The sequence below is a fragment of the Acomys russatus genome, chromosome 2, assembly GCF_903995435.1.
Source record: "Acomys russatus chromosome 2, mAcoRus1.1, whole genome shotgun sequence".
NCBI classification, from domain to species: Eukaryota; Metazoa; Chordata; class Mammalia; order Rodentia; family Muridae; genus Acomys; species Acomys russatus.
In genome coordinates, this window is record NC_067138.1 from 19,842,917 (window position 1) to 19,859,558 (window position 16,642).

The following is a 16,642-nucleotide window of genomic DNA, read 5'->3' on the forward strand; positions in this document are numbered from 1 at the left end:
CAGATCTCTGTGAGTTCGAGGCCAGCATGGTCTACAGAGCTAGTTCCAGGACAGCCAAGCCTACACAGAGAAACTCTCAAAACAAACAAACAAAGATATGCTGTATGAGTTCTGAGTTACAGATAGATAGAAGTAAAAAGCTCTAGTGTGTTGTGTTGTTAGCCAGCAAGATGGCTGCAGGCAGTAATGTACTGCGGAATTCAGAAAGCTAGAAGAAAGGATTCTGAGTGCATTTACCATAAATGATCATGTTTGTGCAAATAGGTGTGTTTAACCCTATTAGGCGTTACACAGTAGATACTGTTTTAAAACACTACATAGCATGCCAGAAATAAATACAGCTTTTGTATTTTGTGTATCAGTTCTGTTAATTTAAACAGGTTTTTGTTTGTTTGTTTAGTTTCTTGGTTGGTCACGGTGGCATACGCACCTGTAACCCCAGCACCTGAGAACGTGAGGCAGGAGGAGCATGAGTTGCAGGGCAGTTGAGGCTACAAAGCTATCAAAACAGAAAGACTGGAGCCGGGCGGTGGTGACACACGACTTTAATCCCACTTGGGGGGCAGAGGCAGAGATAGAGGCAGGCGGATCTCTGTGAGTTCAAGGCCAGCCTGGTCTACAGAGTGAGTCCAGGACAGCCAAGGCTACACAGAGAAACCCTGTCTGAGAAAACAAAACAGAACAAAAAAATTCTTTTAAATTTTTATGTAGATACTATGAGAGTAAAATTTTATTTTTGGAACATGTAGCACTTAAGTTGCGTATGATCACCTTGTCTCACCTGTTTTCTTGGTAGATTTCCTAACACTCGCTATTTTGTCAGAGCTCCTGTGCTCATTGCTCACGTTCCCTCCTGCTCCTGAGTTCTGTCTGTCATGCTTTTTACTGCACCTGGGAGGTTTGTGTCTTTGTTTCCTCATACTCTGTCCCCTCAGTGCTCCTGTCACACTAACCGAGCATTAAATCTAAATATGCAGTTATATTTGCCCTGTTCCCATAGACAGCTCATTATTGAGCTTTCTTTAAAATGTTTCGATAACAGAAAAATCAGTCTGTCTAACTCAGACAGACAAAGGTAATTGAGTTCGTCTCTTTAGCTAAATAAAACTAAATTGGAACTGTCTTCATCAGACATGTATTGCTGCCTCCTGGGATTCGGTCATCTAACATGGAAAGGCTGGTAGAACCCACCCCAGAGTGGTGAGGGGTCAGACATGCAGCGCCCACTCTGCTGAAGTCAATGCTGAGCCGCGAAGTGGACAGTGGGAAAGCAGAGGGGTGCTGCCTGTCAGCAGACTGACTGGTCCACAAGTAAGGCAGTGTGTTACCATGGAATACAAGTGCAATTTATGATGCACAGTGAAACAGGGAAAGTAACAGTACAGAGGATTAGCTCTTTACGTAGCTGAGAAACCAAGAGGTGCTTTGCAGAACAAATTATTTGGACTTAGCTCTTATATTTTTGGTAGCTGTGATATAAAACAATGTGAATATAAACGAAAGCCCTTTAAAGATTTCTTGTCACCTAGGTATCATAATCAGTTTTGAACATTAAGCATTTTTGTTTGTAAATATTAATTAATAGACAATAATGGGTTTCATTATGGCATTTACATTCATGTATATAATACATTTCATATTTACCCTTTTATTATCCTCTGTCCTCTCGTTTCCTTCCCACTCTGCTGATCTTTTTCCTCCTCCCATCTTGTTCCCTTCTACTTCCATATCTCTTCTCTCCAGTCGGGGGAGGGCAGGGGGTGAGGGGGAGGTGTGCGCACGCACTCATGCACGCACGCACGCACGCTCACACGCACATTTCTACCAATGAGTTTGATTAGGATTTCTTACAGGATCATGGATATGGGGTATTTAGAGTTGGGGCAACCAAATCAGTAGCTGCACTACCAAATAAAAGCATAAACCCAGTTCTGTATACCCATAAATAGGATCGGTTATGGGTTTTTATTTGATTCTAAAGGCTTGTTATCTTTCTGTTCACATTGTTTTAAATATTTTTATGGCTTACAAATATTCTTGATATATTAATAGGCACCTCACCTATACTTATTAAAATTTGTTTTGTTTTTGTCTTTTTGAGACAGAGTTTCACTGTGTAGCCTTGGCTGTCCTGGACTCACTTTATAGACAAACTGACAGCGATCTGCCTGCCTCTGCCTCCCTGAGTGCTGGGATTACACACATGCACCATCATGCCCAGCTTAACAGAAATATTCTTAAATGTATTTGTTTCCATTTACATTTAAAATAAGTATAGAGGCTGGAAAGCTGGCTTAGCAGTTAGGAGTGCCTGTAGGTCTTGCAAAGGACACAGGTTTGGTTTCCACCACTCGGTGGCATAAAATCACCTGTAACTCTGATTTCAAGAAATACAACACCCTCTTCTCACTCCTGCAGGTACCAGGTATGTGTGTAGTGCACATAACATATATGATGGCAAACCACTTAAACAGATTTTTAAAAATCTAAATAAGCTGGGCATGGTGGCATGCACCTGTGATCCCAGCATTCAGAAGCAGAGGCAGGCAGATCTCTGTGAGTTCGAGACCAGCCTGGTCTACAAAGTGAGTCCAGGACAGCCAGGGCTACACAGAGAAATCTGTCTCAAAAAACTAAGAAAATAATTCTTTTAAATTTTTGTATAAATATTATTAGAGTAAAATTTTATTTTTGAGACATGTAGCACTTAGGTATTTGCCTATAAAAATTTAATAATGTTGACAAATGCAATACAGTAAATGTCAAAAATCACAATTTCATTTTTTACTTGTTAGCATAAGAAATTGAAAAGCTATGTTTTTACTAAAATTATTGTGTCTACATAATCTTGGGTTTTTATCTTTTTTATACATCTTCATGTATCTCAAATTTGTTGTAATCATCTTTTTATTTATAACAATAAGAAAAGATTTTATTAAATGTGTACTTCTGAATAAGAAATGTGACCTAATAATGGGGGATATTTTTCTGGGGTCAATTTTCCATGAGCAACCCCTGGAAAAAATGGTATTTGTCATTCTGTGGCAGCACGTGCAGACGTCTTGTCCGTGGATGACAGAATTCTTTACTTCTCAACAGTCCCCCAACCTGAGATCTCATGCATGTTGTCTAAGGTTCATACCCTCTGTTCCTGACTAGAGTTTTATACACTCCTGGCCACACTGATGATCACATGGCTTTACTCCTGGAAGAGGAAAACGCCATCTTTTCTGGGGATTGCATCCTAGGAGAAGGGACAACGGTCTTTGAAGACCTCTCTGATTATATGAACTCACTAAAAGACTTACTAAAAATCAAAGCTGACATTATATATCCAGGTGAGTAATGCCTTTTAACCTAGCAAGCCATTCTTCTCCCATGACAAGGAATGTTCACGTGGCTTACCTCTGGGTTGAAATACATAGACAATTTAAAGGTTTGTATCAGCATATATTACGTGTTTGAGTACGGGGTTCCATGATGGCCTTTTCATGCATGCATTACATAGTGTACCTCGATTGTATTTATCTGCATCACCCTCTTTTACGACCCCTGCCACTGTCCTTCTGCAACTTTTATTTCTTTTAAGGATTTTATTTTTAATGACGTGTGTCTGCGTGTGGGTTTGTGCATATTGGTGCGGTGCCCATGGAGGTCAGAAGAGGCTGTCAGATCCCCTGGAGCTGGAGTTGCGGGTGGTTGTGAGCTTCCTGACTTGGGTACAGGAAAGTGGACTCAGGTCTTCTGTAATAGTTGTCCATGTGCTTAGCCTGTTAGCCATCTCTCTCTCCAATCCCATCATTGCTTTCCTTTCTTTCTTTCTTTCTTTCTCTCTTTTTTAATCTAGATTCAGCATATGAGTCATGTGATATTTGATTTTTCTGAGCCTGACATGATGATCCATCCATATTCTAGCAAATAACATGATTTCACTCTTTATGAGATATTCTGTTATATATAAATACTTTTTCATTTTCTTTCATCCATTGACAAGTACCTATGCTGATTTTAGAACTTTCTATTGTAATTAGTGCCAGGATGATGTGGACATTCAGGTAGTCTTGGTTCCTTTGGGTATGTACCCAACAGCGGTACAGCTAGGCCATGTATGTGGTAGTACTGTTGGAAAGTTGGTTTCTTTTTACAGTAGTGAGGGTGAAACCCAGGGACATTTACATGATAAGCAAATACACTGCATCTGAGCTACAGTCCAGCTCCGTTTTTCATTTTATGAGAAACCACCCTGTTGACTCTGTGTTGACTGCACTACTGTGCAGCTTCATCGGCAGTGTTTAAAGGTTCTCTTTCCCCACAGCCTCACTAGCATTTCTTGTTTCGGCTTTTCTGGAAGATAGCTCTTCTGACTGGGGTGAAGTCAACTCTCGGTGTAATCTGGGTTGGCATTTATTTCTCTGGTGGCTGATGATATTAAATGTTCTTTTTTATGTATTAGCTCTTTGTACTTCTTTTGAAAATTGTTTCATTGGAGGCAGTTTTGGGTATGATGGTGTGTCTGGAACCCTGGAACTGAAGGCAGGAAGATGACAATAAATCCAAGGCCAGCTTCAGTACCACAGCAGACACCAGGCCAGCAGTACCAGCAACGTAATGAGATCCTGTCTCTACTCATTTTCCCACTTACTTTCTGCATTACTTGTTCTTTTAGTTCTTGGTTAAAAGAAAGAAAGAAAGAATTACTCAAGCACTGTATTGAATTAGAGAGGAAAGAGTGGACATCTTGTCTGTTTCTTGGATTTAGAGGAATGCTCTGTTTTTCTCCCATTTGTGCGTCAGCCACTAAGCTTGGCAGGCACAGCCTTTGTTACGCTCCCATCTGCCTCTCCTAGCCTAGCTTCTTCAGGGCTATTATCATGAAGGGATGCTGAATTGTTTCAACGTCTTCTCCTGGTGAGATGGGCATTTGATTTTTGTCTTTGATCCTATTTGTGTGCTGTGTTTGTTTACTTGTATACTTTGAGCCATCTCTAGAATTAGGTCAATTTGATCATGGTAATATGATCTTCTTTGTGTTACTGGATTCAGTTTGGTGAGTTTCGTGTTGTTTGAGGATCTGTGTTCAGTATGGACATTGCCTTAGTTGCCTTTACTGTTGGACCATTGTCCAGCAACATCAGAGCAAGGTAGCTGGATTCATTCCTGTCCTGGGTCCTTTTCCCTCTCGTGGAACAGCTGGAGGATCATTGGTCCTACTGTTCTTAAAGGGGCAGTGCTCTCCAGCCAATTCTTATGGTCCTGGGCTTTTCCTTGTTGAGGACCCACAATGCTACTTCAGTCCTGTTTCCCACTGCACGTGCTTGTTTCTGTCCTCTCCTTTTTGATCTTACTGAGTTATATGTGGCTAGAAATTCACCCATTTCTTTTTGCTGTTCCAGTGTAATAGACTAAATTTACAGAATATTGTGCTGGGAAGTTCAGTAGGCTCCGGCAGTATTTCCTTTTTTATGTTCTATTTTGTTTAACTCTTTTCTCCTTTTAGTTAGTTTGGCTAAGAGTTTGAGAATATTATCCTTTTTTAAAAAGCAGTTCTCTTGTTGATATTTTGTAGTCTTTCTGTCTCTATTTCATAGTCATTACTTTATTCCATGAACTGTTAATATTTCTATTTACTTTGCCCCCAGTGGATCCAACAACTTTATTTTTTTCTCCCACAGTTTATATATCCCAGCAGAATCTTTCAGGCAGTACAGAAATTAGTGTGGGTACATTCCACTTTTCTTTAAGTGAACGGTTACAATGAGTATATATAAGAAAAATATGTTCCCCCGTACCCTCACATGATCAAATATTTTATGTATTATAGGTGAGAAATGAAATATGAAATATGAAAAAAATTATTCCCAAGAACCCCTATACACTTCAACTAAGCAACTTGTTACAGATTAACAAAGTGTAAGCAAGCAAAGTATTTTTTCAGCCAGTATCTCTTCACTGGCAAGCTGCAAATTGTGGTTACAAAGAAAGAATCGATTATCTTAAAAAGAAATCTTATAAAAAATTTAAAAGAATCAAAAATCTAAACTTCTTTATAAAAAAACAATCAGCCATTGTTACTTTAAATCCTCAAGATGCACATCTACTCATTAACAGTTTTTATTACATCCTATCAGGAACCTGAAAGCCAAACAGTACAAGAATGAATCACCTTGGAGGCCAGCTTCAGTGAGAGTCACGCCAGCTAGTGCTAACTAGGGTCTTGTTCTTGCTCGCCAACTTCAACAAGTTCCTAACTACTAAGAGTGTACTTTTCTGGACTTTAAAATGCTCCTGAAGATTTTCTACATCAGAGACACTGACAAAAACATCTTAACCTAACTTTCTAAAACTATTTAAAGCGTATCAGCAATTCTATAAAATCATTAATTCATCTACGCAATATTATTTTATGAAAGTTCATCTTCATATTGATCTGCAGGAACATTGCCCGAATGAGTGGGCTGTCACTCAGGAAACGATCCCACCAGACTATAGACAGTGAGGGTCTCCCCATGCCCCATCACACCATGTCAGATAACAGGAATATAGCAGTGACAAACATGGGAAGGTCCGGAAGCAGCAAGAAGCAATGCAGAGGTGAAGCCCTCGCACCACAAGGTACAGCCATCACAGCCATGCACGATGGTGCGCTGTCTCCAGGAAGCTCACCTGCCTGCTGCAGCTCCTCCTGCATGGCGTCTGCCACTAGCTTTGTACTTTTATCATCTTTCTGCATCTACTAAGGCGTCACTAAACTTACTGAACTCCCCTGTGGCCTCTTTAACTCTTTTGGTAACTATTCTGTAACACACACACACACACACACACACACACACACAACTGACACACACAGATGTGATCTGAGAGTTCATATTAGTATGTTGATGCAAAAATACTATTTCTATTTCTATAATCTTGGGTTTCACTTATTCATATTTTAAGATATCGAGGTGCTTAATATGTGTGCACGTGCATGCACATAGCACACGTGGAGGTCTGAGGACAACCTGGAGGAGTTGGATCTCTCCTTCCACCGTGTGGGCTCTAGGGATGAAACTCAGCTTTTCAGGCTTAGTGACAGTGCCTGTACCCACTGAGCCATCTCCCCAGCTCCTCTCCGGTTTTGTTAATGCAGAGCTTTCATAGCTGTTGGGTGACTTCATCCGAGGAGATTGATTTAGTTCATGCTCACAATGGGAAGTCTTCAGAGGATAACTTCTCTGAGTGCATACTAGAGCTGGTCGAAGGTTGCTCAGTCTGCTTCCCAGGCCTCAGGGTCCTGCTGACATGTCTGCTCTTATTCCGGTAGATTTCCCTTTGTGATTGGACATGCCCTGTGCAGCTTCTGTGCTCTGGCCGTGTACGGCTGGCTGTAGTATGACATGGAAAGGCTGTTTTCTGGCCATGCTTTGGGGATTCTAAATGCCTCCTGTACTTGAACACTCTGCTGTAACATTACTGCATGTGATTTATTTGTCCTTTTTCAGTAACTTAGTTTCTTTTTCAACACTACCCGTCCCTGGGTTTGATCACTTCATCTACCACAGAGGTCTTAGGTGTTGTGGCCATGGTGGCTTGCTTTGGTTTTCAGTCTCATCAGTATTTGAATGTAGTATTGTCTTTGTCTCCAACGCTTGATGTTGCTAGCACTGGGGTGTCTTTCACATTAGAGCTTCCCTTCTTATGTCCAGGATCCACTGCCAGAACCGAGTTTTATGGCCTTTGGAGCTAAGCAGCTTCTCACTTGCTCCAGAAGTCTCCCTAGTTTTTGTACTCAAGGATGGCAAGTTTCCAAGCCAAGGTGCATGCACACATGTGTCAGCGTTCCTCAGTGGACACCAAAACCTGAGGGAAGTCAGCAGTGTGGCCACTGGTATCAGGGCCTCCAGATGCTGCCAAGTACTTAAGCACAGTGCAGGAAGAAGGCATCAGGGGAACTTCCTGGTCTCTCATACCAGTTTAGAGCTGTCAGTCCTGCCCTGACACATGAACAAAAACAGCTTCTGAGGCCAAGCCGTTATTGGCCGAGGCCCACAGCTTTCCATGAGCGATGTGGTGAGTTCCTGACCCCACAGAGTAGGGCCACCCGTCACCACAACCCCACAGTACAGTCTCTTCCTGTTCCCTGAACTTCTAGGCAACTCCACATTTAACATACCCCCGCCCCCCTTTCTTGCGGCCTACTCCTGTATAGACAGACATGGCGGCAGCCTGTCCCCCAGCTCACTAACTTGTAATTACTGTTTGACTTCAGGTCCCCAGCATAGCTCAGTCTCAAGCAATGCACCCCTCTGGAGAGCACCCCAGGCTGCAGCACCCCTAGGTGTGGGAACAGAGTAACAGGTCCCTGCTTTGCCCCTGGCTGCCACACAGACGTCTCAGTCACACCAGCTCCCCACGCTGGATTTAAGGCCTTCTAAAATTGTGGGTCTCTCCCACAGCTGGGACTGCCAGTCTGTTGACATCAGGATTGCCTCCCTTCCCTGTGGTTGCAATGGCAGCTTCTCCCTTCAGGAGCAGAGGAGGAACCGCAGATTGTTCCAAGGCCACATCTGTATCACCTGTGCTTCTCTGTGCTGCTTAGATGCCCCCTTTCTCTTTCTTGGTCTCAGTGTTCTTCTCTCACTTTCCCCTTGGTGCAGTTTGCTCTTTTTTACCCAGATTCTTCTCACCCATGACCTTAGAGGGAGCGTGCAGTGCCACCCACCCTACTCCTTTAGTTACACATTTGGTTCTTTTTTTTTTTTCCCACATTTTTATTGAAAAATAAAATCATTCATATTACACCTCATTTGCTATCCCATCCTACTCATCCTCCCATTCCTCCCTCCCTCCCGCTTTCACCCCATTCCCCTTCCCTATGACTGTGACTGAGGGGGACCTCCTCCCCCTGAATATGATGCTAGGGTATCAGGTCTCTTCTTGGTAGTCTGCTATCCTTCCTCCGAGTGCCATCGGGCCTCCCCATCAAGGGGACATGGCCAAACATGGGGCACCAGAGATACACGTTTGGTTCTTTGCTGACTGAGAGCCATGTCCATAACACTTTCTGTAAGATGTTCTCTTCAACATCCACACAGCTGTTGACTAAACTATGAGACAAAACAAGCTTACATGGGAACAGGGAAATGCCTCGGTCACTGTTGTTTCTTTTCGACTGACTTCTCTGGCAAACCGCATTTTAGCTGGGAAACCCTGGGTTTCTCTGAACTTTAACTCACAGTGTTGATATGTCAGGTTTCCATAGCAACTATAAAATGGTGCGTATCCAGTCTTCGGAAGAAGAAACCTGTTATGTGTAGATGTCACTGCACTGTTTACAATATGAATGTCCTCTCTGTCATAGAAGCTACAGAAGAGTCCCAGAAGGGAAAGGGGAATTGGTTAATTTTCTGACTTGCTCCTAACAAAACAGCCATGGGACGATCCTGCATTCTCCCATGGTTCTAGGTGCTCAGAGACTAGTCAGTGCCTCATACGGCTGGGTTTGTGTATTACCAGGACCTGGGCGGAGTTGGCTCAAGGAGCAGCTGCAGGGGCACCCCTAAGCTGGACCAGGGAGAGGCTGCCTACAAAGATTCTCAGAGTGTTTGCATCCAGAGAGCCTTGTGTATTCTTAGCAAGGAAGTTGTTTTTATGTAAATGATGCTCTGTCACCATAGTTACCATATGATAACTATAGTACCATATAGTTACCATATAGTAAAGACTGCATCCCTGCAGGTATCATGAAATGGCCTTTATAGCTCTGTGCTTACAGAAGCCCTGAGAAGTAGGTGCTGCAGAATTAGCTCAGAGAGGCTCACAGTTTTCCTCCCAGAGCTAAGAAGGATCAGCCTGTTATGAACCAAAGTGCAGTGCTCGTCATGTGACACCAGGTTAGCCTGCCTCTGAATGTTTTGTTCTCAAAGATTTAAAATATCTCTTCTGTGGACGCCTGTACCGTGCGGCACTGCTTAAAGAGCAGACAGATTTCAGTGTAACTGCATCTGGGTTGTCACAAGGTCCGAGTTGCTACATTTGCTCTAAGACTTTGTTCTACTGCGTGTCTTAGCCTGCATTTATTCTCCCATTTCAGTCTTTTTTGTTAGTAAGCTTACGCAGCCATTAAGAGGGCCTAGTGGGAACCTTAGCTCCACCTCTTCTTAGCTATGTAGCTGCAGTCAGATTACATCCCTTCCCTGGGATATAATAGTGCCAGCCACACAGGCTCTGTGTAAGCACAGAGTACTTCAAGTGCGTGCCACAATGCTGAACCCCAGTGAGCTCAGCGTTACATATTACCTACCGCTATTGTGGGCACTGTTTTAGTACATGTATTACAGGTAAAATCAATCTTATATTTTAAAGTGCATAATAGCATTATGTATGTTTATTTGATATAATTTACTGAAGGTTTTTGGCATTATACACAATTTTTTATTGTTGCCATTAAAGTTGTATTTTCCCCAAGCTATCTGAATGTAGGGCAGATTTATTAGCACATATTAATTATATATAATAATCAGTCTTATGACATTTTCATAGGTTTATATAATATTTTGGGGGCTTGAGAGAGGGCTCAGTGGTTAAAAGTGCTTGCTCTTTGAGATAATGAGCATTCAGTTCCCATGTGCTCTGGCTCCCAAGTACCTGGAACAGCAGCTCCAGAACAACTAATGCCCTCTTCTGTCTCCATGGGGACCCGTGTACTTAGTCACAGCCACACAGAGGCGCATAAATTATAGAATAAATCTTTAAAGATTATATTTTGATCATTTTACCTCCTAATGGAGTTCTTGTGCCCTCTCATTCCCACTGACCCCTTTTCTCTTCCCCAATGCCCTTCCTCTCCTTCCGCTTTCATGTCTTCCCATGGTGACACTAGTTTAATTAGGGTTGCTTCCAGGGGCATGGCCATAGGGTATTTGCAGGAGGAGCATTGGCAGGTCACCAATGGCTACACTACTGAGCAACTGTCAGCTGACAGCAGCTCCTCAGGGAGAGGGTGGGGATATCATGGGCCGTCCTCCCATCACAGCATGTTGACAGGCCACTTCCAAAGTCCTGTGTGCAGTCTTTAAACCTGAGCTTTCCAAGCAATGCATCCCTATGTATGTAGTGTGCTTTTCAGGGCAGTGTATGAATTATTTTTAAATAGAGTGAATTAGCTTTGTACTTAGTGGGCCTTAGTGAATTAGCTTTGTACCTAATGGTCTTTATTTGGTCACAATAATTTATATAATTCTCTTAATTCAGGACATGGCCCGGTAATCTATAATGCTGAAGCTAAAATTCTGGAATATATTTCTCACAGAAATAACCGAGAAGAGCAAATTATTACATTATTCCGTGATAACTTTGAGAAATCATTTACAGTAACTGAACTTGTGAAAGCGATTTACAAGGTAACGTTCTTTCATCGTATCTGTACATGGCCACTACGTGTAGGCTATTTGGGGAACGTAATGTGTGACAGCAGACAACTAATGTTTGGATTATGTAGGTCCTGCTAATTGTCTAGACTTGAGACTCACAGTTTAAGTTTAAAAAAAGAAAAGTGCCCATAGGGAACAAAAACAGCCATCCCAAGCCACTTTAAACCTTCCTTACTTGCCCCAGCGAGAGAAAGAGCTCAGGATAGTTTTGTAATGGCACGTGCTATTCTAGCCATCTTAGTCATCTGGTGTCCACCTTATTAAGTGACAAAATAAAACAATTCCTGAGGACACTAGCAGTGGGAAGCTGTAGCCTCGTAATGGAAAACTATGCATCAAAAATATGCATAGAATACTTATAGGAGAGAGCTGCAGACCTCAGTGTGTGGGCTCTGGACACATTCCTGTAGCACACATGGCTCAATTAATGTCACTCCATGTTTTAGTGCGTTTAATATCTGTTGTGCAGATATGTGTGTAGGATTTGGCAGATTATTTAGGTTTTAGAAGTCCCGCTATGGTGAAAACAGTCGCACACACATAGAGTCTCAGCACTCAGGAAGCAGGAACTGTGAGTGAGAGGCTACCCTGCAGTGACCTGGAGACATAACGATTAGTAAAGACACTTAAAGCACCTCAGCTGCTAAACCGAGTGTGAGATCCCACACCTATAATGCAAGAACTTGGGAGGCTGAGTGAATTTGAGGCCAGCCTTGGAGACAGGGAATAGCCAGATAGAACTGTCTCAAAAGGGAGAGAGTGAGCCAGTGGTACAACCCTTTGTAAACAGCAGTGTTTCTTTGCAAATATCTGTGTTTTGTTTTATTTTGTTCTGAGATAGAGTTTCTTTGTGTAACAGCCCTGGCTGTCCTGGACTCACTCTGTGGATGAGGCTGGCCGAGAACTCACAGAAATCCACCTGCCTCTGCCTCCTAGAGTGCTGGAATCACAGGTGTGCACCAATATGTCTAGCCAAATACCTGTGTTTTAAGTCTACAGCAAGAAGACTATGGATGCTAAGTGACATGGGATAAATACAGAAAAAGCAGTTCTTCGAAGCAAGCTGGGCGTGGTGGCACACGCCTTTAATCCCAGCCCTCGGGAGGCAGAGGCAAGCAGATCGATGTGAGTTCAAGGCCAGCCTGGTCTACAAAATGAGTCCAGGACAGCCAAGGCTACACAGAGAAACCCTGTCTCAAAAAAAAAAAACAAAAAAAAAAAAAAAAAAAAAAAAAAAAAAAGGAAACAAGCCAGTTAACTTCATGTACAATGAGACAAACAAATCCACCAAATTTTGACTGAGATAATTTGATAATCTTGGCAAGATATTTTCAGGAAGCTGAGACACAGAGTGTTCTGGTTTCAATCCATTGCTGTGATAAATCCCTGACCAGAAGCCACTTGTACAGAGAAGGACTTATTTGGTGTATACTTGCAGGTCACCGTCCTTCATTGAGGTAAATCAAGGCAGGAACTCAGCAGGGGACCCACAGAGAAACTGCTTGAACCAGCTTTCTTATTTTATATAACCCAGGGCCCACCTGCCTAGGGACTGTGCCATCCACAGTAGGCTGGACCCTTGTAGGCCAGTTACTAATCAAGACAGTCCCCCACAGACATGCCTCCGGGACAGGCTGATTTAGGCAGTTCCTCAGCTGAGGCTGTCCTGTCACTTGTCTGTAGGCTGTGTACAGTGACAAAGCTAACTAGGACTCAGAGGTAGTGAATGTAATGAAAGAAATTGGCATCAGAACTATAATCCTTATTTAAATAATAAAATGAGCTTTCTCTTTTATTTCAGAAGACATATCAATATTATATTATTATTTTAGCAAGAGTAAAGGAAAACCGTAAGTCACAGATACAAAGATTATTATAATACCTAAAAAAGCATAAAGCCACTCAAAAGTATTCAGAAACTAAGAAGAAATTTTATATTTACTCAGTCCTTCATTTATAAATATTAATGAGTTTCTATTGTGTGGCAGTATGCATTAACACTAGGAATTCAGGAGTGAACAAAATAAGACACTGCTATTATTTGGTGGCATTTAATTATTTTATCTATAGAAATAGAAAGGAATATTATTCTAAAGCAAGACCATTTGCAAAGTAGAAATTGTTTAAGTTGGTAGTATATTTTTTATTCACTTTTGCTTTTTTTTCCTTTTTTTTAAAATTTTTTATTATTAATTTATTCTTGTTACATCTCAATGGCTATCCCATCCCTTGTGTCCTCCCATTCTTCCCTCCCTCCTTTTTTCCCCTTATTCCCCTCCCCTATGACTGTTCCTGAGGGGGATTACCTCCCCCTGTATATTCTCATAGGGTATCAAGTCTCTTCTTGGCTACCTGCTATCCTTCCTCTGAGTGCCACCAGGTCTCGCCCTCCAGGGGACATGGTCAAATGTGAGGCACCAGAGTACGTGAGAAAGTCATATCCCACTCTCCACTCAACTGTGGAGAATGTTCTGACCATTGGCTAGATCTGGATAGGGGTTTAAAGTTTACCGCCTGTATTGTCCTTGGCTGGTGCCTTAGTTTGAGCGGGACCCCTGGGCCCAAATCTGCCTATCATAATGTTCCGGTTTCTCTTCAGATTGCGTAAATCTCTCGCCTTTCACCTTTGCTCTTTTGAAGCAGGGTCTCATTATGACAGGCTGGCTTTAAACTCACAATGTAGCCAGGGATGACCTTGAATGTCTGACCATCCTGCCTCCACCTCCTGAGTGCTGAGACTACATGTATGCTACTTACCCAGTTTATGTGGGGGTAGGATGGCTTTGTGTATGGCAGGAAAGCTGTCAACTGAGCTATACCCCTGACTTTGGTTAGTGCTAAAGTGTGCTCAGGTTAAATTTTCTATTGTGTTTGTGTGTCTTGTTTAAAGATTCCAAACAATTAAGTGTTCTTTAGAAATGAGACTCCTTTTTATCCCTTTTTCTTTCAGAATGTTCCAGAGAATTTACTTAAGATGGCAGAGCATAATCTCTTGCTTCATTTGAAAAAACTAGAGAAAGATGGCAAAATATGTATGTATACTTTGGAATTGTAATGCATTTCCCACTGGCATTTAAATGTTTTTGCAGGTACTTGAGTTTGGTTTTCATTCAAACAGCAGGCATCTGCGTTCTCCCTTAAATACACATTCAGCGGAGCAATATAAACACTAGGAAATAGGGTCCAACTCCTCCATGGTGACCCTCAGACTTGTGCATCGGGAGGACAGTATTCTAGATGCCAAGATCAGGAAGACTGACACGTGGTACCCTTGATGGCAGGCACAGTTCTATAATTATTTCCTGATGGTGGACTAAGTTGTCAAATCAGGCAATTTTTATAAAAGTTTAGTCCTTAAAAATCAAGAAGTTCACCAAAGCTTCAATTTTATGTAGCTGCTTTGGCTGTATGTTTACATACAGGAAGAAACTCATTTTATAGTCATCAACAAAATTCCTTTAAGGAATGGGCACTTTGTCTTACTACGGAAAAATTTGAACTCCAGTGTATACTTAACCTCTTGTCTTTACTTCCTGTTTTTTTTCTTACAGTTTACGTCACAAGTCCTGACAAGAAATGGAAAGCTGTCCTTTAGTTTCCGATCAGAAGCTCTGTCTGGTTTTACTTTTACAGGATGGTAGGTGCTTTTAGCTATAGATTATTTATAAAAAATATTGAATATAGGGCTTGATACCTTTGTGAGCTATGTAAATTACATAGCATATCTTTAGGACAGGTTACTGTTCTAACTTTCAGCTTGGAAAATTTTACCAACAATTCAGAATCTAGCACTTTTCAACTCCCTGTGGATTACGTAAAATGGTCACTTAAGAATAATAAATTTGGGGGGCTGGAGAGATGGCTCAGAGGTTAAGGAGCACTGGCTGCTTTTCCAAAGGTCCTGAGTTCAATTCCCAGCAACCACATGGTGGCTCACAGCCACCTATAATAACTGGACACTAGCCCAAGGGGCATGTCCCATGAAAGTCTTCACTTACCAGGAAAGTGGGATAGAGGTGAGGACATCCTATTGGGACTCTAGGTGAGAGAAGCATGGGAGAATAGGGAAATAGAAGGATCCAGAGGGTCCTAGAAACCTACAAGAAGAACACTATGATGGGCAGATCTGGGCCCAGGGGTTCTGTTCAAACTATGGCACCAACCAAGGACAATACGTGCAGTGAGCATCAAACCCCTACCCAGATCTAGCCAATGGACAGGACATTCTCCACAGTTAAGTAGAGAATGGGGACTGACTTTCACATGAACTCTGGTGCCCCGTATTTGGCCATGTCCCTTTGATGGGGAGGCCTGGTTGCACTCAGAGGAAGGATAGCAGGCTACCAAGAAGAAACTTGATACCCTAGAATCATATACAGGGGGAGGAGGTCCCTCTCACTCACAGTCATAGGGGAGTAGGGTGAAAACGGGAGGGAGGGAGGAATGGGAGGATACAAGGGATGGGATAACAGTTGAGATGTAATACGATTGAATTAATAAAAAAAACTGTAATAACAAGTAAATCCAAAAAAGAAATAATAAATTTTGCATAGTTCAAGCCAGTTAGTACTTTAAATGCTATGTGATTAATAATAATTTTTAAGGATTTATTTTATTTTATACATATGGGTATTTTGCCTACATGAGTGTCTGTGTGCTCCATGCATGCAATGTCCATGGAGGCAGGAGGGGCACTGGATCCCCTGGAAGCTGGACTTACAGGCATGAGTCAGCATGGGATGCTTGAAAGAAACCTCTGAACTGCTGAGCCATCTCTCCAGCGCCTGAAGAATTATCTTTGTAATCTGTTAGTACAACCAACACACTTCACAGGTTTAAATTTTAGTACAAAAATAGTCATCAGTTTATATATGAATTTTATACTGGAAAGTGTCTTCTTTTAATAGCAAGTTTGCAAGATAGGCTTTTTAAATATATAAATAACATTCTTAAACAATGGTTAGCTTACTAGTATTGTGTAATAATTTCCTCTGAATTGAAATATTCAAACCTTGAGGGAGGCTCCTAAGACTCAGGAAGTAAATAAAACTTATAGGGCTCAGGAAGTAAATAACTCACAAGTCTCAGAAAGTTCCTGGAACTTAAATGATTCACCAGGTCCAGGTTATCTCAGCAATATTGATTGCCGGGGAGAGGAGACTTTCTCACCTCTTGAGCTACCTACAAGTGATATGGGGAAGCTCCAGGGTTGTGGCTCTCATGAGTCATCA

At 42.0% G+C, this 16,642-nt stretch overlaps 1 protein-coding gene across 1 annotated transcript in view; it reads left to right on the plus strand.

The window, feature by feature from the left end:
- Positions 1 to 15,113, plus strand: part of Lactb2 (lactamase beta 2) — a 37,657-nt gene extending 22,544 nt beyond the window's left edge. Inside the window, exons 4-7 of the mRNA XM_051158912.1 lie at positions 3,160 to 3,338; positions 11,233 to 11,381; positions 14,362 to 14,443; positions 14,963 to 15,113. Of these exons, the coding sequence (XP_051014869.1) occupies positions 3,160 to 3,338; positions 11,233 to 11,381; positions 14,362 to 14,443; positions 14,963 to 15,006 (454 nt within the window). The 3' untranslated portion in view covers positions 15,007 to 15,113. The remainder of the gene's footprint in view (positions 1 to 3,159; positions 3,339 to 11,232; positions 11,382 to 14,361; positions 14,444 to 14,962) is intronic.
- The last annotated feature ends 1,529 nt before the right edge of the window (positions 15,114 to 16,642 follow it).